Source organism: Pongo abelii, chromosome 13 (genome assembly GCF_028885655.2).
Source record: "Pongo abelii isolate AG06213 chromosome 13, NHGRI_mPonAbe1-v2.0_pri, whole genome shotgun sequence".
Taxonomy (NCBI): domain Eukaryota; kingdom Metazoa; phylum Chordata; class Mammalia; order Primates; family Hominidae; genus Pongo; species Pongo abelii.
In genome coordinates, this window is record NC_071998.2 from 20110333 (window position 1) to 20135563 (window position 25231).

The window sequence follows — 25231 nt, forward strand, 5'->3', positions numbered from 1 at the left end:
AATAAGGGCTCTGTAGATGTGGACCAGGTCACCTGGATCCTTTGTTAAAATGGCCTTAGCCCCCACCCCCTCTGACTCCCCCGGCCTTTGCTGGTCTCTATGGTGAGAAGACCAGAAAAGGACAAGTTTCGACTTTAAAGTTTCAAAGTCTAATATTAAGAAATTCAGAATGGCAATAGTTATAGACTACTGGGGGAAAATGTATAAATTATGAATAAATGAGCCTTTTATCCAACACTCCACATTAAAATCAAACTCTAGCCAACATTTTCCCTTTACAAATTTGTCTTCTGAACCCCCAACCCTGGGTCTCTCCATATCAAAAAGGACTAGACAGCACATCATAGTGAAAAACCAAAGAACCAAAGTCACGTGGACCTGGGCTCCTGCATTTTCTCGCCATGTGATCTTAGAGGTTAAGTCTCTTAATCTCTCTAGGCCTCTGCTTCCTCTTTTGTTAAAACACCTCCCTTGCAGGGTATTGTGATGTCTAAGGACTGTACACACAAAGTTTAGGTCACATAATAGAGGTTCAATAGATGATGGACTCTTAAAAATAAAAAGCAATCCCATCGCCACCAGCACGATTATCAATAGATCACCTTCAGAGAGGATAATAAATTTGAAGATGCATAATGAGAAATTAACTATTGGAATCTGTCGAAATTTCATGGGCAGAAGAATGGAGTCACAGAACTATAGAGGGCCAAACCCGGTGCTCTTCTTCCCAGTCCCCACCCATGGCCCAGAGCTCCCACCAGCAATCCCAGTCCAGGGTCTGCAGGCATCTGACTGGGAGGGTGCACAAAGCCTCTTGCAAACACACTGCACTTCCTCTGCACCCTCTCTGTGCTGTGGAATTCCAGAGGTTCAGGGAGTTATGTGCCAGAAGGCAGCTCACCAGCTTCATAAAGAGTAATTTCAGTCCCTTGACTAGTGACACACCTGGCTGTGTCCACTGATGAGCACCTCTTCAGCAAAGTGCACCTTCACGGGGTTGGTCTTCAGTCTGGCTCTCTTCTCCTCAGTCAGGAAGGACGATTTAGGGACTCCCTGAAAAACATTAACATGATGCATTTTGGAACAGTGCTTTCATAAAAGCCAAGTATATCTATCTTCTCATTTCTTAAAAACAGAAACTTTGATAGCTATTGCAGATTCAATTTAAACCCACAGGAAAGGATGATATCCCATTATAGGTATTTTCATAAAATCTAGGGATCCAAGCCAGATAATGTTCTCATGTACCTGAGAATAGTTGGACACTCAACATGGTAGCAAAATAGCTGTGATACGATGAAGACAAAGAGTTCCGGCCTGTGAATGGGACTATCTGAATTCCAACTCATGTTTTACTGCTCAATAGTTGTGAGAACTATCTCAAACTCAAATTCTTATGAAAGAAAACCAGGTACGTGTGTAAAGCACAACAAAATAACTGTGTGACTTTGGTCCAGTCCTTGCCCCTCTCTGGCCTTCAGAGTCTTCCCATCTACACAATATAGGAGTTAGACGGGGTTCCCTGAAACTCTGACCCTTACGACTTGCCCTTGGCCCCACTTTGCTCTTATCTTTTGGGAGGTACCCTCTTTTCCCAAGGAAGTAAAGAGAGTCATCCCAGGTTGGTATGAGTATATGGTGAAGCCTTTGGACTAGATTGTATCAGGCCAACTTGTGACACTTGCTGAATAGCATCTTACATGATCTTCTAGAGCAAGAGGCTGTGACCTTCCTGGATGAAATCCTGATACACTATTTTCCAGCCTAACATCCTATGTTCCCTTGGTGTGGAGAGTCCTTTAGGCCAGCCTCTAGAATGTTTCCACATGTAAGAGTACCAAGATGAAACTCTGGGCCACGTTCTGTGAAGATGGGAGAAGTGATACATAACAACAATCAGGGAAACTGTTGGAAACAGTGTTCGTAGACTCAAATACCAACAGACCAAAGCCATGAAGTACATGAAGTGAACAAGTTGCCCTGAAATTTTAATGCAAAAAGATAAATGTGATTCTCATGGGTAACTAGAACCTTGGCATGACAGGATTCATGACTATGAGTCAACATCTCAAATATATAATTTGCTTTAAAACAAAAAAAAATTAGTAGAAAAGCAGGGAAATAATAATGTTTGCAGAGAAGAAGTACACCTGTAGAAATTACAGAAGGGATAGGAGGAATAAGAGAAAGAAAAAGTTCCAACCCAGAATTAGTGATAAGACTATCAGATTGCTTCGAATGAGCTGAAGACTCCCATACCACTTGAATCTAGGGGGCTTGTGGACCTATAATATGTAACAATTGGTATCATCCACGGAACAGAGAATGGAAGAAATGTTAGGAGACTAAAGATGGTCAAATATCAAGTTTTCAGGAAAATGAACATGGAGGATTTAGCAAAACACATAGTGGTAAGTTTGCTGTTAATTCTTGGCAAAATCAGGCTGGGTGCAGTGGCTCCTGCCTGTAATCCCAGCACTTTGGGAGGCTGAGGCAGGCAGATCACCTGAGGCCAGGAGTTCGAGACTAGCCTGGCCGACATGGCGAAACCCCGTCTCTATTAAAAATACAAAAATTAGCCAAGCATGGTAGTGCATGCCTTTAGTCCTAGCTACTCGGGGGGCTGAGGCAGGAGAATTGCTTGAATCCAGGAGGTGGAGGTTGCAGTGAGCTGAGATTGCACCACTGCACTCCAGCCTGGATGACAGAGCAAGACTACATCTTAAAAAAAAAAAATATATATATATATACACACACACACACACACACACACATATATATACACACATACACACACACACATATATATATACATACATACACACACACACACACACACATATATATATATATTCTTGGCAAAATCCAAGATAAGAGATGGTCAGAGAGCTTTTAGACAGTGATCACTAACAGCCAATATGGAGTTACCAAGAACAAGTCAGAGCCAATCAAATTCATTTTTCCTTTGAAGATAGAAGTCCATATTGGTATACCAGGGTTCTATGGATATAGTAGTATTCCTTCATTCTTGCAAAGCATTTGATAAGGTCTCCTATAATTCCCCTGTGGAAAAGGCCAGATGCAGTGCCATTAGGTGGATTCATAAACTAGTTGATATATATACTCAAAATAGTCCTGATTTCTAACTAAGTAACTTAGTCTCAATCCTCAACAGTGATATTTAGCAGTGCCTTGGTTGAAGCCAGAGACAGTGAACTTGCCAAACCTGTGAAGGACAGAGCTGCAAGGTGTCATCAGATATCAGGCAGCAAGAATTTGGGGGGCAAGGTCAAGGAACTGGGAATCTAAAAGAGGGTACATGAGAAACTTAAGGACCAGAGATAGCTATGGATCAAAGGCCAGGAAATCACTAAAAACAAATATAAGAGGGTATAAGGAGCTGGGCTGTCAAGAGCTGCAGGGAACAAGATAAAGTGAGTGGTCAAAGCAACAGGTACAACCACCACCCCCCCAAAGACTCAAAGGAATAAAAAATCAGGGGAAGAACAGAGGAGAGATGCAGAGAGAAAAGGAATCTGCAGGAAGAAAACACTGTTGTCTCTCACCTTCGGGAGATAAATCCTGAAAGAATTAGGCCCAGAGCTGGATCATGCTCAAGAAAATCAACTGGCAGGAAACTGAAGGAACTGGAGTAGACTTAGGAAGAGGAGGTTCCCTGACAGGAAGTCATTGGAGAATGACTACAGCTGTCAACTGTACAAATAAGCCTTTCAGCCCCACAATTCCCTGACTGTAAAATCTCAGCATGCCAGAACACTGGGCAAAAGCAACATGACAGAGATTAATGTGAAGTGTGGTGTTGAGCATCCAAAAAATCAATTGCACAGAATTCAATTCAATTGCACAAGCATGGAATTGAAGGGACGTGGCTTGGAAGCTGTTCCTTTGAAAACCAGCTCAATATTTAGTTGGTCACCAGTTTCATCCAAGCCGACAGTGTGACTGAGCCTGCGAAAATGTTAACCCAAGCTTGGGTTTTACTAGCGTTCTTGGTGCATGTCCACTCCCCATGGTACTCAGCATTGGTTGGTCACTGGTGGAACTGGGTTCCTTTCTGGGTGCCACTATTTGGGAGGGTCAACATGAAATTGGACTCTTGTCCCGAAAGCTCTCAGAGAAGTGAGAATTCAGAAAAACCCATCTATGAGGAATGGTCAACGGCACAGTTGTTTAGCCTAGAGAAGGTCACTCTTCCAAATCTTTGCCATTTCATACAAAGTGGACTTGCTCTGAACTTCTTGGTGGGAATCACAGGGAAGAAGGGCCATTCTTACATTTGGAACCACCCAACCATGAAACTGGCTGCTTTGAGAAAAAAACATGCTGACATGAAAATGCCCAACACACAGGCCCCACTGTGGCTCCTGTACTTTTATACCTGAACATCAGCTCTGCTAGCCTGAATATCTTGGCATCTAGAGCATATTATAAACCACCTACTTACATCCACTTCAGCCATCTAATATTTTAAAGAGACAATTCAAAGGCTATGAGCTACTCATTATTCTAGAACTTCTAAGCTCTCCCTGGCTTCTAAATTAATTCATCAGAAAGCAGCAGACCTCAGCTGATAAAATCTCTTTGTGCATGTTTTTCGCTGAACTAAGAGTTAATGTTTAAAAGGGCACTGAAAGGGACACGTTGGAAAACATTCCTGTATCTTTTGGCAATACCCTCTGCCCTGGGCTACACAATGTCACTCACGAAAGCAGCAGGGTTTACAGAGGTACAACAGCATAACACTAAGGAATGTCGGTTCCGGAGTCTACCTGGAAAACAACCCAGCTTCACTGATTTCTGCATGTGAGACCATGGGCGTGTGAGGCCCATGGCATCCTCATCTGTAAAAGGGGAATAATGAGTGTATCTTCCTCCTAGCATTTCCTTTTGGTGCAAATTAAATAAGACATTAAATACTGGTATTAATATTATTACAAATAATTAACGTATTATAGACAATGAATATAGACAATACAGATCTACAAATTTAAACCAGAACTTTTTTCATAAAATTCTGTGTTCTAGGGAAGCAGTAATTAATGTTGCAACTGTGGATTTTATCATTCCTAATCAATTTCAAGTAATCTGAGGACTCCAAGAATCTACCACGACAACAATGAGGCTCATTGCTAAAGCAAGACATATATGATCATTTTGCAATGTTTTTAAAATTCTTCAGGGCCAGGCGCAGTGACTCACACCTGTAATCCCAGCACTTTGGGAGGCCGAGGCAGACGGATCACTTGAGGTCAGGGATTCAAGACCAGCCTGGCCAATATGGTGAAACCCTGCCTCTACCAAAAAATATAAAACTTAGCCAGGCATGGTGGTGCATGCCTGTAATGCCAGTTACTCAGGGGACTGAGGTGGGAGAACTGCTTGAACCCAGGAGGCGGAGGTTGCAGTGAGCCAAGATCACGCCACTGCACTCCAGCCTGGGTGACAGAGCAAGACTTCATCTCAAAAATAAATAAAATAAAATAAAATAAAAAATATAAAATAAAATAATAAAATAAAATAAAATAAATAAAATATAAAATAAAATAAAATAAAATAAATAAAATAAAATAAAATAAAATAAATAAAATAAATAGAATTCTTCGGAGCAGTTCTGGTGAGAGGCCCAGGAGCAGGCTAGCCAATATTTAGGGCATTTCTCAGAGGCACTGGTGGCCACAGACTGGGCTAATGCCAGTTCTCCCTGAGAGATCTTCAGAGCACGTTCCTCTCTTCCTGGAAATCTTGTAGGAATCTCAGGAGTGGTACTGGACACATACCAATTTTCACCTTCACATACTTTTTATTATTTAAAGGATTCAGCTCTATGCTGTTGCCCTTGCTCCCTACATTAAGTATTTTCTTTTGCTCATTTCTTGGAAACAGATCAGGAAAAAACCTGCCTGATTAAGATTAAGATACTCTCCAATGAGATGATAACCAGCTAAATAAAAAGGACATCCTAACACCTTCACTACCATTTATACTGATTAGATTTCCCTGTTTCCATATTGGTTTCATATTATTTAATAGACAAATTCTGTTAAGAATAGAAGAACTTCCATTTATCGATACATAAAATACTTGGTCTGATATATTTATGGCAAACATCTTCATCTTCATTAGGTAGGTTTTTTCCTACTCTATTTCCAAGAAATAAAAACAAAAGATAACACTTGTCAAATACAGAGAAGAGACAACAATTTCTCTGCTTTCTAGTTTATGAAGTGTTTGGACCACAGAAGGTTTATATTTTCATGTAATCAAATCACCTTTGTTCCACTGTGCTTCCTTCCACACCCTAAATGCGTAGGCAACCTTTCTACAGCCTATGACCAGACAGACATCCATCCATATTGTTTGCATTTTTAGAGTTGAGACTGTATTTTTTCCAAATACTTAAACAAATGTCCAAGTTTGATTTCTTGAATAATTGCCTTTTCTCCCACAGATTTTGAATGCTGTTTTTCACAAACTATATATATATATATATATATATATATATACACACACACTATATATAGTTATATATATATGGTCATATATATATGGTCTCTCTATATATATGGTCTCTCTCTCTCTCTCTCTCTACATATATATATATATGGTCTCACCTTGTCACCCAGGCTGGAGTGCAGTGGTGCGATCTCAGCTCACTGCAGCCTCGACTTCCTGGGCTCAAGCAATTCTCTCACCTAAGCCCCTGCCAGCTATAATCATTTTGTTTTTGTTTTTGTGTTTGTAGAGATGGGATTTTGCCATGTTGCCCAGGCTGGTCTTGAACTCCTCAGCTCAAGCTATCCGCCACCCTCAGCCTCCCAAAATGCTGGGATTACTGGCATGAGCCACTGCACCCAGCCTCACATACTATGTTCCTATACAGCATCTACTCTTGAACTTTTTATCTGATTACATTGACATGTTCAACATTTCACCAATATCATACTGTTTTAATAATTGTAGCTTTGTTTGTTTTTAAATCTGCCTATCAAGGCCATCCTCATTATCCTTTTTAAAAAAGGTTTTCTTGATAAGTCTCACTTTGATATACTTTGTTAAATCCAAATGAAAGTCCCATAAGAGTTTGCTTGAATTTGTATTAAGTATATATACTAATATAATAACTGATATATTAATAATACTTAGTCTTCCCATCAAGGAGCATAGTATGTATCTCCTTTTATGTTATTTTTTAATATATGTCAGTAATATTCTAGTTTCCTCCACATGAGACTCCCATATCTCTTTCCCTTAAGGTTTCTGTATTTTACATAACTTTTGTCTTTAAAGAAATAGCTTTTGGACTTAACAGCATTACAATCTGTTTTCCAGAGGATCATTTTTATTTTAATTTTTATTACTTTATTTTGCTTTACGTTTGTTTTATTAATCTTTTCTTCTAACTTCTTGCACTGAATATTTAATTGACTTACTTCTGTATTAAATGCTAAAAACACTCAAGGCTATAAATTTTACTCTGAGTATAGCTTCAACTGCACATAATTAGTTTTAAGAAGTACAGTTCTGGCCGGGCATGGTGGATCATGCCTGTAATCCCAGCACTTTGGGAAGCCGAGGCAGGTGGATCACCTGAGGTCAGGAGTTCAAGACCAGCCTAGCCAATGTGGCGAAACCCTGTTTCTACTAAAAATACAAAAATTAGCTCAGCATGGTGGTGGGTGCTTGTAATCCCAGCTACTTGGGAAGTTGAGGCAGGAGAATCACTTGAACCCAGGAGGTGGCGGTTGCAGTGAACCGAGATCACACCATTGCACTCCAGTCTGCACGACGGGAGCGAGACTCCATCTCAAGAAAAAATAAAAGAAGTACAGTTTTAATTTTCAATTATTTTCTAAATAGTCTATAATGATAGTTTTGCTTTTTCTATTTGACCCAATCTTTACTTAGGAAATTACATTTTTATTTCCAAATGGCTGTATGGTTTTTAATTGAATTTTTAATAGTTATTAGCTTCTATTTTATTATATTCGGAAAAAGGGACCTGGACGGTTTTTCATTTGGGGAATTTATTGAGTTTTCTTGGTAGCCTGGTATGTGGTCAATTAAATTAGATTATTAAATGCATTATTAAAATTCTCTATGCCCCTCTTTTTTTATTTTGGTCTATTTGTGGCCAAGGCTAAGAAGTACATATTAAAGTTTCTCACAATGAAAATTTTCTATCAACTTTTGAAAAACTATCTCCTTAGTAGTTTTTCCTTTGAAAATTTGGTTATATACTTTCCCTAAATAATACATAAGGAGCTCCTCAGCCTGTGGTGGTTTAGGATTGCCGCTTCCTCCCTGTGCATCATCTATGCCACACTTTGCCATGTGGTGAGCCTCAGAGCTGATAAAATATTTTCATATCCAACATCTCATTTGGTCCTTCTAACAACCCATTAAACAGACAAGGCAGTTATTGTCATGACCACTATTTTACAAAAGTGAAAACTGAAACTAAATGATTTTCCCAAAGTCATACCACTCAAACCTGTCTTGAAACTCCAGTTTGGTGCCCTTACCATCATCCTACTGTGCATAGCCATAGGTCTATCTCCTCAGCTGGACCATAAATTCTTGAGGCCTGCACCATATCTGTTTCCTCCACAGTACTTGCATGGAGGAGGTCTTCAGATAACATGGACTGACTGGCCACCCACTGCCAGGCAGCTGTCACCCTCCACCCTTTGCCTTCCCCGCTTACTTTATGAGGGATATCCTCTGGGGGAACAGGGTCTTAGGGCCAAGAATGGTGAAACTAACACACAGGACATAGAAAGAGATTTACCGATGTGCAGCGAACAACTGTGATTGAAAGAGAATCTTCTGCTTCCCTGAAAAAACAAAGAATAAAGACAAAAACATTTAGTCATTCTGTGTGATGGATGCACGTGCATGCATACGTGTGTGAGCATGTGTGTTAGGGTCAAAAAGACTGGCAGAATGAGTATAAAGCAGCCACCTTTGCCTTAGCTTTTTTGGCTCAGCAAAACTGAGAAAGATATTGGGAAATGCAGCAACCTGCAAAGGAACTTAAGCTGACCCAGAGAGCTCCTCCCACCTGGAGGGAATCTTCATATGTCCACCTCCACCATCTAGTTTATATCTACAGCCACAACATTAATTGAGGCACTTAGCCTTAATTTAGTCCTATACAATGAAGAACTCATCCAGTGACTACTAGTTAGATTTATGTCTCCCAATTTTTTTTTTTTTTTTTTTTTTGAGACGGAGTCTTGCCCTGTTGCCCAGGCTGGAATGCAATGGCGCAATCTTGGCTCACTGCAACCTCCGCCTCCCGGATTCAAAGAATTCTCCTGCCTCAGCCTCCCGAGTAGCTGGGACTACAGGCACCTGCCATCACACCCAGCTAATTTTTTAGTAGAGATGGGATTTCACCATGTTGGTCAGGCTGGTCTCAAACTCCTGACCTCGTGATCTGCCCACCTCGGCCTCCCAAAGTGCTGGGATTACAGGTGTGAGCCACCGTGCCCAACCCAAAAAAATTTTTTAGGAGAAAATATGGCAATAACACAGATAACTCAGGTTGCTATTTCAGAAAACTCAGGCTAAACATTTCACTAAATAGAATGAATGTCTGTGGATAACGTTTATCAGATAAAAGCCAAAGAGTTTATGGTGTTTGGGCACACAAAGTCAGTGTAATGAGCCCAATCATATAATCAAGATAGTAGACATCTTTGTCTTGCATTATCTCTTAGATTTCAAAAGTGATCAAATCAAGCAGATAACTGCTTAACCTCTACTTTGTATTAGCGGGCAGAACAGAGAAAATCGATCATATTTTCCTTTCTCTTTGCCACTGCTACCATGGAGAAGCAGTTTGCAAAATAATTTCATTTGACTTCTTGCAATATGAACATTTAGGCCAATTGCTGCTGGTGTGTTATTTCCTCAAATGGATAAACTCAACCCAAGATGTGTAAGTGTCTAGGGACTTCCTCTTTTCCATCTTAAATGAGAACAGGCCTTTTCTGAGATAAATCACAATAAACCCAAATGCAAGTGCTCTAAAAGGACATACTGGCCTCACAGCTATTTGGAGGAATCTGAGATGTTTTCTTGGCATTGTTGTTGTATCTTTTTGTTTTGCTTTGTGTTTTACCTTTTACACGTGACACTGAATAATACATATTGGTTTTAGACACTGGGAACTAAGCTTAAAAAAAGTAAGGCGTCCTGGGATTCTCACATGCGAACACAGCAGAGGGCACAGATGCACAGCACACCTCAAGTCATGCATCCCTGCTCAGAAGCCTTCAACTGCTTGCCCTTCCAGGGGGAGAATCACTCTGAAACATGCTGTGCTGGCATTCAAGACCCTCTATCATCTGGACTTCACTTCCTAGAACTTTTCTCCAGGCAAACTGAACTGCTCAGCAGCCCCTACTTCCCACCCGGTTGCTTCTGTTTGCCTCTTTGCCTGAATCACCCTTCACCTCCATCTTTTGGACCAAATTTTACCCAGCATTAAAGACACAACTGAAATATTTCTGGGCCCTTCTCTGTTTTGTCAGCCTACAACTTCTGCCCAAGTTGGAGGACTCTCCAGCATTTACAGTGTATTTCCTCGGCTTTTCTTTTTTTTCTTTTTCTTTTTTTTTTGAGATGGAGTCTCGCTCTGTCACCCAGGCTGGAGTGCAGTAGTACGATCGTGGCCCATTGCAACCTCTGCCTCCCGGGTTCAAGCGATTGTCCTGCCTCAGCCACCCGAGTAGCTGGGATGGGAAGACCACTTGAGCCCAAGAGTTTGAGACCAGCCTGGACAACATAGCAAGACCCCATCTCAAAAAAAAGGGAAAAAAAAACAATTAATACCACCCCAAAGCCAGATCAGCCATTCATGAAAAAGCACAAACTGAATTATGTATGTATCTTCAAGTTAGCTTTCACCTACCTCTGCTTCTCATCTGTCTTTATACTAGTCATTAGAACAATGTTGAGTGAAAAATTTAAAAGCCAAAGCTTCATGTGCCCTTAAAATGTCTGCTTGTCTTCTTCACTCCTATCAATGGCACTCCTCCATCTTAAAGTCTGGGTTGCCAGTTCCCAGTGCTAACCATATTCACTCATTTAACTGAGCACCCACTGAGCCCTGGTCTCAGGAAATCATTGTCTAGGTAAAAAGCGAGGCATTTTCATAAGTCACAATGACACCAGACAGAAGGTTTGGAGGTGCTACATCAATGAAACTACATATATGCCAACCAAGATGCACCTGCAATTATATTTAAGAAGATATATCAAGAGGGATAAAGAAGAACATATTTGGTAACAATTTAGTTCAATCTTTGGCATATGTTACGATGTGCCTATAAATCCTTAGAGGGTAGGGCCTATGGGTTATTTATGATCATTACATTCCCTGCATGCTTAGCATGGTGTCTTGGGCATAGCAGGGCTTTGACAAATACAGCACTCTGTGCCTCCCAAGCTCTTTTGTAGGCAAGTGAGAGAGAGTGGACTGTAACAGCCACTAACAAGAAGCCGTTTTAATAGATGGAACTCTAAAACGAGGCTATTTTTGCTGCTTTAAAGGAGACTTAGCCTTATTAAAATCAGGGGATCAGTTATGCCATTCCTGTTGCCCATCTTTGTTCTTTGATAATCTGTGCAATTCTGCAGATGATGGAAGACCACTTAGTACCTGAGAATATCGACTGCTCGTTCCCAGGAAAGGTCTTCAGCAGGCTCGTTGTTCATTTGGAGGATCTGATCACCAGGGAAAAGCTTGCCGTGAGCAGAGCCTCCTGTTGGACAGAAAATAAGTAATTGGTGCTCATGCCGGGAGGACCCAGACTCTATGTGTAATAGCGGCACAGTTAAATGGCAACCTGATCCAGTCCCCAGCGGCACTGGCTCACTCCCCCGCCTTCAATCAGGCTTGGGCTCATGTGGATCTTAATTATCCTGTTTATAAACCATGGCTAATGTACCTATCATGTATCACCAACTTCCAGGGATGTTAGAAGACTGTCCTGAGAAAGAAAACTAGCAGAAACCTTCTAAATCAACAGAGTTGGCCAGTAAATCTACTCCATTCATCTCTAAAAAACTCTGGTGTGTATGTGTATGTAAATAGAAATCAATACATTTTAATGAATCCCAGATTAACACACCTCAATTATGAAAACAAGCACTGGACTTTCCCCACCTACTCCTCTCCACCCTGGTACAGCCTCTATTTCACAAGGTTCAAGTGAAAACAAATCAATGGTTTCTATTACTGTCTGACCAGGAAGTATCCCCAGCTAGGAGCATGTGGGGTTCAAAGAGGAGGGCTAGCTTAGCCAAATACTTTCACTGCCCCTGAGACCACCCCGGGAGCCATGGGTGGGCAAAGCCCTAGCCAAGGCCAGTGGCAGCCTGGGGTTTGGAGCGGCAAGTGCACTTGAGGCTTCCTCCCTCCCAGCATCAAAGTAAGGTGCAAAGCCCAAGACAGAATTAGGTGTGCCTTTTCTAACTTCCCAGGTAGGATTTTCTGCATTTTGTTATAGGATAGAGAGATTGGGGCGATTCGGGGCTATTTCCCCTTGAGAAACTAAACAACTTTCTCATTTCCCAGTCACCTCCTACCTGCTGTGACGGTCACCACTGTAAGGGGAAGGCTCTCAGAAATGTGAAATCCGTAGTCCTGGAGGAGGGTGTCTTTGTCTATCTTTACTGTGTGTCGCACAGGGATGAGGGTCTGAGTTGGGTTCCTGGTGGGCCCATCAGCTGCAGCAACTTTAGCCCTGAAAGAGAAGGAGTATGTAAAAAAGAGAAAGAGAAGACTCTAGTTGTTGGTCATGAACTGGGTCAGCCCTAAGCATCATGGAGAAAGACACAGAGCTGAGCAGACACCAACTCTACTCTTGAGACAAATAAGACACAAACGCCACTAGCAGAACTTAGGACTGTCCTCTAAAAGAAAAGTCATATTGCCAGGCATTCTTAGTGAGCTAATGCTAAATATCTAGAAAGCGCCCATGAAGTGCTATGGACACACAGAAGGGGGAGAGCAGTTTCACCTTTGTAGGGCAGGGAATAGGGAATCAGGGACGCATCTGGTACTTGGAAGAGGTGGTATTTGAGCTGCACTCTGAGACATGTCTAGGATATAACTATACAGCCCAGATCCTGGCACACAGAAGATATTCAATAACTGCTGCTGAGTGAATCAGTGGATGGATGGATGGATGGATGGATGGATGGATGGATGGATGGATGGACTGACAGAAGAACAGGCAGACGGGCATCCCAGGCAGGACGTACTGCTGGAGTCAGAGGTATAGGAGAGGAAAAACATGGACGGTGAGCAGAAACAAGGAGTTGTCAGGTTCAGATGTTTGATGACGGATAATTTTATAGCAAGATTTTGTCTTTGGTGATTTTTTTCTTTGTTTCTTTATGATGAATTTTGCTTCCCTTTAAGCTTTGTAACTGCAAGGTTTCCAATATAAAATCTCGGATAGCAAGGTCTCCCTCTATATCAACTTTTAAAACATGTATGTTCCTTAAAAGCAGGAAAGTAATATTTTCTGTCTCTCAAAGAGAGAAACCACAAAGCGAGTCACAAGCTATTCTTCATTTGTCTGTGGCAAATGATTTTTCCCTCTAACAGTCAGTGGTTCTTTCTGAGGAAGGTCAAATAGTGATGGGATGAGGTGTTTATTGTCATTATAAACAACAGAAATGTGAAGGAGTAACAGCTGTCTTGGGGCTCTGCGGTTAAGGTCTATCATTTATTCTCATCCATTTACCAAACACTTTCAGGAGCCCTGCCTAATGCAATGGCTCTCACTTATCTGAAAATCATCTCTCTCTCATTTATAATCATCTCCAGTTTCAACAAGGATCCAGAAATATGAAAAACTGTCTCACAGAGCCAAAATGTAAGTGATAAGCACAAGTCCAAAGTCTCGTGTACACTATCCACCAAGGATCCCCCCCAGGCCCTGACTTAGAGCAAATTTAGGCTCTGTATGAATAGATGACCCAGCCCACACAACCTAGAAGCAGAGGGAGTCTTTCTTCTAGGACAGCATGCAGGTAATACCGAGCTGGAGCCGCAGAGAGACCTAATGAGAGGGAAGAAACAGAAAACTGAAAATTCACACTAAATAAAGCCCGTAGCTCTTCCTGATTTTTTTTCATTCTTTTATTTATTTATTTATTTTTTTGAGAGAGGGTCTTACTCTGTCACTCAGGCTAGAGTGCAGTGGCATGATCTCAGCTCACTGGTTCTAAGTGGTTCTCATGCCTCAGCCTCCCAAGTAGCTGGGACTACAGGCTCGCGCTACCACACCCGGTTAATTTTTTGTATTTTTAGTAGGGACGGGATTTCACCATGTTGTCCAGGCTGTTCTCAATCTTCTGAGCTCAGGTGATCTGCCCCTCAGCCACCCAAAGTGCTGGAATTACAGGCATGAGCCACCGCACCCAGCCTATTCCTGATTTTTAAAAAAACATTTAAAGCTATAAAAAGGTTTTTCTAAATGCAATAAATAACACTCTATACTAAAAGTCAAAAATCAACATTTGACATTACAGGTGCAGTGCCTCATGCCTGTAATCCCAGCACTTTGGGAGACTGGGGCTAGCTAATCACTTGAGTCCCAGAGCTCAAGACCAGCCTGGGCAACATGGCAATACCCTGTCTCTATTAAAAATACAAAAAAATAGCAGGACTTGGTGATGTACACCTGTGGTCCCAGCTACTCAAGAGGCTGAGGTTGCAGTGAGCTGAGATCACGCCACTGCTCTCCAGCCTGGGTGACAGAGCGAGACCATCTCAAAAACAAACAAACAAACAATTTGGTGTTTTATTTAATGTAGTAGGATAAATGCTAATCATAGTTATCAGGGAAGGAAAAATTACAAGAGGAATAATGAGCACAGGAATGGAAAAGTACCACCTTATTATTTTTTGTTTTGTAGCAGATGACATTCACACAGAAAATGATGAACAAAGAAAATTTCTAGTGCCAAAAGATAAGTTTACTGGAGATGCAGGATAAAAACACAAAACACAGCCACAAAAAGCATTAAACAACTCATTAAAAGCAGATTAGCTGAATGTACATTCGGTGTTAAGCATTCTTAATGAGTGAATGCTAAATATCTAGAAAATGCCAAGAAAGGATTCAAGTAACAAAACTAGTGATGTGTATTAATGTAATTCAGGGGAAGAAGGATTTATTTAAAGAAAATAATATAACTTTCCTTAAAGCAATAAAGGAAAACACAATAACTGGGTTAAAGTTATGCTGGGTTCCTGGATGGAAACACTAAGTATCAAAAAAAAAAAAGTTCTAAATTAAATAGAGATTTAATGTAATATAAATAAAAAATTCTTCCAGATTAAAAAACAACTTCACAAATTGATGGTAATCACAGCAATAATGACAATAATAATAACATTTATGAATACTAACTATATTTTAGGGAGTGATTTAACATTATATATATATATATATATATCACTCAACCCTCAAACTTGTGAGGTGGGTACAATTATTATTCCTGTTTTATAGGTGAAAAGACTAAATCTTGCTCTGAGAGATTTTAACTTGCTTAAAGTCATAAGCTGGGAAGCAGGTTTCAAATTGGGGCTACTTTCTTCAATAGGCACACTAGCGCTGCTTCTAGAGCAGTGCGGTCCAAATGAAATATACACACCGCATACGTAAATTTAAGTTTTCTAATAGCTACATAAAAACAGGAAAAAAATAAGTGGAATAAATTTTAATAACATATATTTTATTTAACTCAATATATCCAAAATAATATCATTTCAACTTGTAATTAATACAAAAAATTATTGATGAGAGATTTTGCATTCTTCTTTGAAATCCAGTGTCTATTTTACACTTACAGCACATATCAATTTGAACTCTAAATTTCTATCAGAAATACTTAGATTTCAGAAAAGTTACAGTTGAAAAGTAAGCACTCCTTTCAGACAAAGGCAATAATCAAAACTGCATAGTGTGGCTTTCACCAATGAAACTGAATAGAAATTCTAGAAAGTCCTTTAAGTGTCTGGAAGTTTCTTAAAAGACTAAACATGGTGTACAACATGATCCAGCAATTCCACTCCTGGGTATGTACCAGAGAGAAATGAAAATAAATGTCTACACAAAAACTTGTACATGAATATTTATGGCGGCATTTTCTGTAAATGTCCAAAAGTGGAAACAACTTGAATGTCCATCAACTAATGATATGGATAAATAAAATACCGTATTCCACAACAGAATATTTGGCAATAAAAAGGAATGAAACATGGATGAAGCTGGCTAAGTGAAAGCCAGTCACAAATGACCACGTATTGTATGATTCCATTAACATGAAATATCTAGAACAGACTAATCTATAGAGACAGAAAGCAGATTAGTGGTTGCCCAAGGCTTCAGGGAGGGAGGTTTAGGAGGTTTGGGAGTCACTGCTAATAGGTATAGGTTTCTTTTGTGGGGGATGAAAACCTTCCAAAATGGACTTGTGACAGTTGCAGATCTGTGAATACACTAAGAACCATTGAATTGTACACTTCAAATGGGTGAATTGTATGGTATGTAAATTATCTATCAATAAAGCAGCTGAAAATAAGTAAATAAAAAAAAATCCTGAAGTGGGGAAAGCTTATAATACAAATAATGAAGAATGGGCATAAACACACATAGTAGATACCCACATTTCACATGCTCAAAGCATGTGAATTGACAACTCTCACATGAAGAAAGCAAGCTGGAAATTAACACAGAAAATGTACAACCTTATTAAAGAAGCACAACTGAAAGGGCTATGGAGTACTATTATGTGTCATACCAAATATGAATAAAAATAATAAGGCCCAACATGTACTAGTCCTGAGATTAAAGAATGACAATACAAACTGGCAATGCAGTCTCTCTAGGAAATCATTGGTGAAACTGTAACATGAATTTAAATTTTAAATTTGATCTTCTGTTACCATTTTGACTGGTATTCCTTGAAGTGATGACCACAAAGGAAAAAATATCACATTATTTATCCTGGACCATGAGTTCCTAGAAGACAAGGGTGGGCCCCATTCATCTCCGTGTCTCCCATGCCTAGTAAAGTTCTAGAACAGAGGATGAGTTCAATAAACCCTGGCTCTTAAATATTCAAAAATATCAATCTCAGCTTTATTTAGAATAGTGGGAAAACTCAAAACAACCCGATAGGGAATAGATAAACCAAACACAACAAAGAATGACCTCGAAGACTCTACATCAAAAAGTATTATGGGCCTATAAGCTTCAGACATACAAAGAAACACAACCTAGAAAATACCCTTCCAGAGCACTGTGTAAGCTATGGTTTACCCTTCCTAAGTGAGAACTGGAATTATTCTCCTCCTAATAATTCCCCACTACCCACAGAACAAAAGCCAAACTCCTCAACCTTGCCTTCGTGGACCTGTGTCCTGAGGCTTCAGTCCCTAGCCAGCATCCACCCACCACTCCCCTTCCCAGGCCTTCACTCCAGACTGATCTTACCTCTAACAGTTTTACCCCTGGGCCTCAGCTCACACAACTGCCTCTGCAGAAAGTGTGAGGCCAAGTCAAGGTCCAGCTCAAAGGTCACATCTTCTTTCTCTGATTTCCTAGCCAGACGTAAGTTGTCTCATCTTGGAGCTCTGACCCTCTCTTATGGCCCCGAGCATCCAAACCTTTATTTAAAGTTATCTGACTCCATATATTGTTACCCTTAACAGACTATTTATTCCTTGGAAACAGGAACCACATTTTATCCACCTCTGTATTCCTCACATTGTCTAGTGAAGATCTTTGCTCACAGGAAGCATCAGTGCTTATTGGGCAAATAAATAAGCAAAATACTGTACATATCTAATATGTTACTGCTAATGTAGTTGTACCTCTAATATAATTAGCAAAAAGTGAAAATGCATATACAACCAGTAATAAACAGCAATTTGAATATAAGTAACAGAGATGAAACTTTGTCATTTTCCTTTATGTTTGCTTAACTCGATATATAGCTCAACCCTATGACTATTGCCCTAATCAGAACTTCTCTTCTCCGTGTCTCAGAGCTCAGTAAATGGTATCATAAGGATAATGACAATTGCTCAAGCCAGAATCCCAGAGTCATCCTTGACTTTCCCCCACTCTTATCCTTCAGATCACTCACAACACGAGAAGATCTCAAAAAGGGTCCATTTCTTTCCATCTCCACAGCCACCATTCTGTTTCAGGCCCCCATCACCAGCCCTACTGACAGGTTTCTACTAGGCTGCTAACTGGTCTCCCCACTTTCCATTCTCGTCTTTCCTGAATGATTCTCCATCTAGCAGCCAGACTGATTTTATAAACACAATTCTGTTCATGTGTCTCCCCTGACTGAATGGCATAATCCAAAATCCTGAATATGGCTTAATACAGCTCCTGCCCATCACTCCAGCCTCTAGGACCAAGTCATTCATTCTCTTTGATATTTTTGTTCCAGTCAAACTAGCCTACTCTAAGTTCCTCAAACACATTGGCCTTTGGACAAGCTCTTCCCTCTGTCTAGAATAACTCACCTGCTTCCAAAACACACACACACACACGTACATGCGCACACATGCACACACACACACACACACACAATTTCCCCAACATATCCAATCATGCTGTCTACCTGCCCAACTCCTACTCAGTCTTCTGATTTTGGCGGAAATATCTCCTACAAAATGCACCTACAGACCAGTGCAAAGTCTCTTGTCCTCTCTGGACTAGTTTGTGTAGCAAGAACCACGTATTTCTTGTCCCATGTGCTGAACTCAGTACCAGCCATAGAGTAGGGCTTAATAATTGTTTGAAGAACAAAAGAAAGAACAAACCTTACTACCAGGTTTCAACAGAATCCATTTTGATGCTTTTCAAATGGGTAGGCTCCGTTATCTTCCATTTGGCAGAGTGCGGTCCTCCACAATGGTGGACAAATGACATTGCACTGTATTGACTAATCCCTGGACAGTGTCAGCGGCTTTGGCCCAAAGTCTGGATTTGACATTTTCCCCAAAGGCCATGTTCTAGCTTTTGTTTGGAAAGGGATTAACCTAAGTACATGACCAAACCGTGGCCTCTCCTCATAGAGAACATTTAATATTGACAGTAAGCTAAAGGAAATGATCTCTGTAACAACATTTCCTCCTCTGAAGCATCTTATAAATATCAAACTAAGCACTGATCTCAAAACATGTTTCTGCTGCCTTTGTAATCGTTTCAAACCATAAATGTGAGGTCATTTCTGTGATCTTAACACTGGAAGAACAGAAGCCCTATAGTTACACTAATGAAATTCCTTCCAGATAACTGGATCTCCCCTAAGGTAGAACCAGAACAAACATGTTACATTTATCATGAAAACAGTCTCACATAGACGAATTCTACTTTTCATAGCTCATAAGTTTATATTGAGCTGGTTAATAACACTGAAAAGGAAAACTACCAGATGGATACTGATTGCACTTCACATATTCTCTGGCTTTTTATCTGTTCTCTGATATGTTGGAAAATATATTCTACCTCTATCCTATAACAACAAAGAATTCACCTCCGAGTTCCAGCAGGATGTGGAGAAACAATTTTGAATCTATGTTTAAACACTTTATTATGTTCAACTTGAGTGATTTTAAAAGCTAAATCTGGTAGAAACTGGATTTCATAATGTGTAAAGACGATTCAGAGAAACCAGAAATAGAGGCATCAGTCTGTACCAGAAGGAAATGTAGCATGTAATCACAATCATAGGAATGTGCTTGTGGTTGTAACAATTTCTAGCGGGCCATTCACTGTGGAGATTGTGAGGGTAGCGCTCCTACAGTTGAAAGGAGAAATTTTTCCATTATTACTTTAAAAACAGGATTCAGGAAATAATGGCACCTCTGCAGATGTAGTCCAGGAGCCTTCCAGACTACCCTCAAATCTCTCTACTTTTGCCTATGGGTCAAGACACAATAAAAGAAAATTGGTGCCTGAAAGGGTCTTTCTACACCATTAATAGTATTAGAAAGGTCAACAGTATTAGAAAGGTTTTAACAAAACCATTCTTAAAATTAGTACATAGACTGCTTATAGTTGTAATAACCAAGTACGTTTGGAAAGTGTGTAAAACCAGCAGCAAGGGCTTCTGACACTAAGATGCCAAAATGTGTGTATATGTGTGTGTGTATGTGTGTGTGTATGCACGTGCATACATGTGCATGTGTGTGCCTGTGTGCACACATGCGTGGGTGTGTACACATGTATGCATGTATGTGCCTTGTGTCATTGTGTGTGTAGACAAGCATGTATGTTCATTAGTATTAACATTCAAGATAAGTTAAAAGAAATCATCTTTTCAAGCCCTGAGGATACAACCAAGCAGTGAAGAAAGCACGATGTCGCATTAAGTTCTTTATGCTTCTTTAGATCTTGCTCTATAAAACTAACATTTCTAGATTAAGCATAAGAGAATTTAGTAAATCTTGGTGGGGTGTGGTGGCTCATGCCTGTAATCCTAACACTTTGGGAGGCTGAGGCAGGCAGATCACTTCAGATCAGGAGTTCAAGACCAGCCTGGGCAACATGGTGAAACCCCATCTCTTCCAAAAATACAAAAATTAGCCAGGCGTGGTGGCGCATGCCTGTAATTCCAGCTACTCAGGAGGCTGAGGCACAAGAATCACTTGAACCCGGGAGGTGCCAGCTGCAGTGAGCCAAGATCACAACACTGTACTCCAGCCTGGGCAACAGAGCAAGACCTTATCTCAAAAAAAAAAAAAAAAAGAGAGAGAGAGACAGAGAGAATTCAGTAAATCTCATGCTTATTTGTTTTAATAGTATAATAAAATGATTCTAAAGTTCATATGACAGAATAGGTGGGTAAGACTAAAAGCATTGAAAATGAAGAGTAATAAAAGCTTAGTTTAATAGGTAATGAGGCTGGTCACGGTGGCTCACGCCTGTAATCTCAGCATTTTGGGAGGCTGAGGCCAGTGGATCACTTGAGGTCAGGAGTTCGAGACCAGCCTGGCCAACATGAAACACTGCCTCTACTAAAAATACAAAAATTAGGCCGGGTGTGGTGGCTCACACCTGTAATCCCAGCACTTTGGGAGGCCGAGGAGGGTGGATCACCTGAGGTCGGGAGTTCGAGACCAGCCTGACCAACATGGAGAAACCCCGTCTCTACTAAAAATACAAAAATTAGCCGGGCGTGGTGGTGCATGCCTGCAACCCCAGCTACTCGGGAGACTGAGGCAGGAGAATCACTTGAACCTATAAGGCAGAGGATGTGGTGAGCCGAGGTTGCACCACTGCACCCCAGCCTGGGCAACAAGAGTGAAACTCCATCTCAAAAATAAATAAATAAAAATACAAAAATTAGCCAGGTGTGGTGGTGCATGCCTGTAATCCCAGCTACACGGGCGGCTGAGGCAGGAGAATCGCTTGAACCCAGGAGGCGGAGGTTTCAGTGAGCCAAGATCGCACCACTGCACTCCAGCCTGGGCAACAGAGGGAAACTATATCTCAAAAAAAAAAAAAAAAAAGATAATGAGATGCATAATACTATTGTAACGTAAGTAATTTTAATACAGCTGTGTAAAAGTAGGCAGTCAGATCAATGGAACAGAATAGCCAGCCCAGAAACAGGTCCAATCTCCCACTCACAGACGCCAGAATTTCACATACAATTAAGGAGGGGTCAGTAAAGAATGAATCAAGAAGGCAAAGATCACTCACAGTTAATGGTGATATGAATGACTACTTACTAATTTGGAAAAAAAAATCCAATTATATCGTCATCTCCTAGCATATACTAAAATAAACTCCAACTTAACGAATTAAATGTAAACATTTTAAACTATTGAATTGAAAAACTTGTATTGGATGAAGATTTTTGTAAGCTTAGAAGCAATGAAAGAAATTGCGAAGGAAAAGAATCCCATTTAACTATGTAAAAATGGAAACTTCTGGAAACAAGAAATTGGTATTATTATTTTTTTTAAGACAGAGTCTCACTCCGTTGCCCAGGCTGGAGTGCAGTGGCATGATCTTGGCTCACACAACCTCTGCCTCCCAGGTTCAAGAGATTCTCCTGCCTCAGCCTTCCGAGTAGCTGGGACTAGAGGCACACGCCACAATGCCCAGCTAATTTTTGTATTTTTAGTAGAGACGAGGTTTCACTATGTTGGCCAGGCTGGTCTCGAACTCCTGACCTTGTGATCTGCCCACCTTGGCTTCTCAAAGTGCTGGGATTACAGGCGTGAGCCACCACCCCCAGCCGAAAAATTGGTAATATTAAGTGGAAAAATATACTACCATCAAGTCTTTGTCATTTTATCACTTCTGTAGTCATACGAAGCTATAAAGAAGACGACAATTTGATTGAAAACAAAAGGTTAAAAATTAATTAGTTTATGATGTAATGTCACTGTGTTGTAGCTTTTATTAAGCAGTTTGCATTGCGTTATTTACACAGAAATTCAAAACATGTCACAGAGACCTTTTGGGAGGTTAGCTATTTCTTTTTTTTTTTCTCTCTCTCTTTCTGAGACAGAGTCTTGCTCTGTCACTCAGGCTGGAGTGCAGTGGCGCGATCTCGGCTCACTGCAAGCTCCGCCTCCCTGGTTCACGCCATTCTCCTGCCTCAGCCTCCTGAGTAGCTGGGACTACAGGCGCCCGCCACCACGCCCGGATAATTTTTTTGTTTTTTTATAGCAGAGACGGGATTTCACCATGTTAGCCAGGATGGTCTCCCAAAGTGCTGGGATTACAGGCGTGAACCACTGCGCCTGGCCGAGGTTAGCTATTTCTAAAAGAACATTGATACTGTAAATGTTATTTTTCTGTTGGAATATGAAATCGAGTGGTAACAGAGGAGTCATCCTTATCATATCTGTACAATTTCCCATTCCTGTAATTATAGGTCTCACCAGTTTACTCCTACCCAAACGGGGACACTCATTCAAACTAAGGGCTACCAACTGAATTTGACTAATGATTGTAACAATAACCACCTACTGAAAATTAATCTAAAATTTAAGAAATCACAGGAACTTTGAAAGTTGACACTATTCCTCAGTAAAATACCTGTTTAAGATTCTCTATAAAGCTCTAACATTACCCTGTGTGTATAAAAGTTATCAATTTGTTTAGTAATGCCTGGAAATGGAAATGGTTATTTTTGACTAATTTACTCCTAGACAGCTCACTTAGAGCCACAGATAGAGTTCAAATTTTATGGGAAAAAAATGCCAAAGACAAGTAAAGCAAGTACAACTGGCTGAAACGACTGAGTTTTTAAAAGTCAGAAAAAAACAGAACTGCTAAAATATGCATGTAAAATTATGTGACTACAGATGCATATCTGTGTTTCTTCTTTCTGCACTATAGAGGACATTTCAATACACTTCCTTGATTTCTTGCCCCAGCTACCAGGAAATTCAGGGCTAATGTTAGTATTCAAATGCTAAATCCTTATTTTATTGGTTTGCAATCTATTTTATTGGTTTGCAAGTCTCATTGGTTCGCAATCGATTTCTAACACTTCTTATTTTAATTTTCCCACATGTTTTAAAACTGTAATCATTAAAAATTCCTTTTGGAAGAAGGAGGGATGGGCATTTTAAATATATTTCAATGAATAGTACGGTCCCCTACTATAAAAGCCCTTAATCAGTAAAAATTTATTGAATGTCCGTTACATACTATGGACTCTGTTAGGGCTGAGGATACTTTGTGAAACAAAACAGTCAGGGTCCCTGGTCTCATATATGAGAGGAAGGTTGGGGGAGAAAAGCCATATGATGGCAGAGGTGATAATGAACAGGTAAATAAATATATACATAATTATAAAGCGTGATGAGCATGTAAGTACCCTGGAGGAAACAAGCAAGAGAATGGACTCCCTGTGCCTTGGGTGGTCAGGAAAGGCCTCTTAAAGAAGGTGATGTTTAAATTTAACCTGATGAAGAAGGACCTGTCATAAAAAGAGGAAGTAAAAGAACTTTCCAGGCCAACTGAACAGCAAGTGCAAAATCCCTGAGATAGGAAAGAGCTCGATGACTTCTAGATATTAAAAAAAAAAAAAAAGGCAAAACAATGGAGAACGGTGAGCAAGGAAAGAAGAGGAACAAGGTGAGGCTGGACAGTTGGGGTGAGAGATTGTGAAGAGACTTGCAGGTCAGGGCAAAATGGCAGGTGAGCCACTGAAATGGTTTGGGGTGGGGTAGAGCTGGGAGCTAGCATGGGACAGGAACATTTTACATTTTGAAAAGTCCACTATAGCTGCAGAGTAGAGAATCAGCTGGAACAGGGAAAAAGCAAGTGAGTGATCCTTGCAGGGGTCCCAGGGAGAGAGAGGTGGACAGTTCTGAAGGCAAACTGATAGGAGCTGCTGATGGGGTGGATGCAGGGGATTCAAGGAGTCAGGATGATGCTCAGGTTTCTTGACCAGGCAACAAGGTGGTAGGTGGTACCATTTAGTCTATTCCTAGGAAATGAAATTATTTACCCCACACTCAGCTTTTTCAGTTATTGATCATTTTCTAGTAATCTGAGGACACCAAGGATTAGAGATGAGAAGAAATTCACATAAGGCTACAAATGATTTATCCTAGAAACATGGAAATTACGTCTTCCATGGGCAGAGACAGGAAACTTTCTCTCTTTGTTTTTCTCTTTCTCAAGCACTTGGAAAGCAAAACTCCCTAGACACATGGGAAGATGTTTAACATCATTAACCACCAAGGAAATGCAGATAAAAACCACAATGAGACACCATTCCACACCCACTAGGATGGCTACAATAAAAGAGATAACAGCAAGTGTTGGCAAAGATGTAGAGGCACTGGAACTCTCATAGACTGCTGGTGGAAATGTAGAATGGTATGGCCACTCTGGGAAACAGTCTGACAGTTCCTCAAAAGACTAAACACAGAGTTGTTATGTGGCCCAACTATTCCACTCCTAAGTATACACTCAGGAGAACTGAAAATATATGTTCAAACAAAAACTTTTACACAATTGTTCATAGCAGCATTATTCATAATGGCCCAAAAGTAGAAACAACTCAAATGTTCATATCACAGACATATCTATCTATCTATCCATTCTTATTTGGCTTTATATATCAACCCAAATGTTTATGTTAAATCAACTGATGAATGAACAAAGAAAATATTCCATAATGG

The 25231-nt window shown here is 40.4% G+C and overlaps 1 protein-coding gene across 1 annotated transcript in view; it reads right to left on the reverse strand.

The window, feature by feature from the left end:
- FRMPD1 (FERM and PDZ domain containing 1) overlaps positions 1 to 25231 on the reverse strand; it is a 100245-nt gene that overhangs the window by 26515 nt on the left and 48499 nt on the right. The window contains exons 3-6 of the mRNA XM_002819604.4: positions 12619 to 12776; positions 11690 to 11792; positions 8810 to 8855; positions 946 to 1053 (exon numbers count right to left, since the gene is read on the reverse strand). Coding sequence (XP_002819650.4) covers positions 946 to 1053; positions 8810 to 8855; positions 11690 to 11792; positions 12619 to 12776 — 415 coding nt within the window. The remainder of the gene's footprint in view (positions 1 to 945; positions 1054 to 8809; positions 8856 to 11689; positions 11793 to 12618; positions 12777 to 25231) is intronic.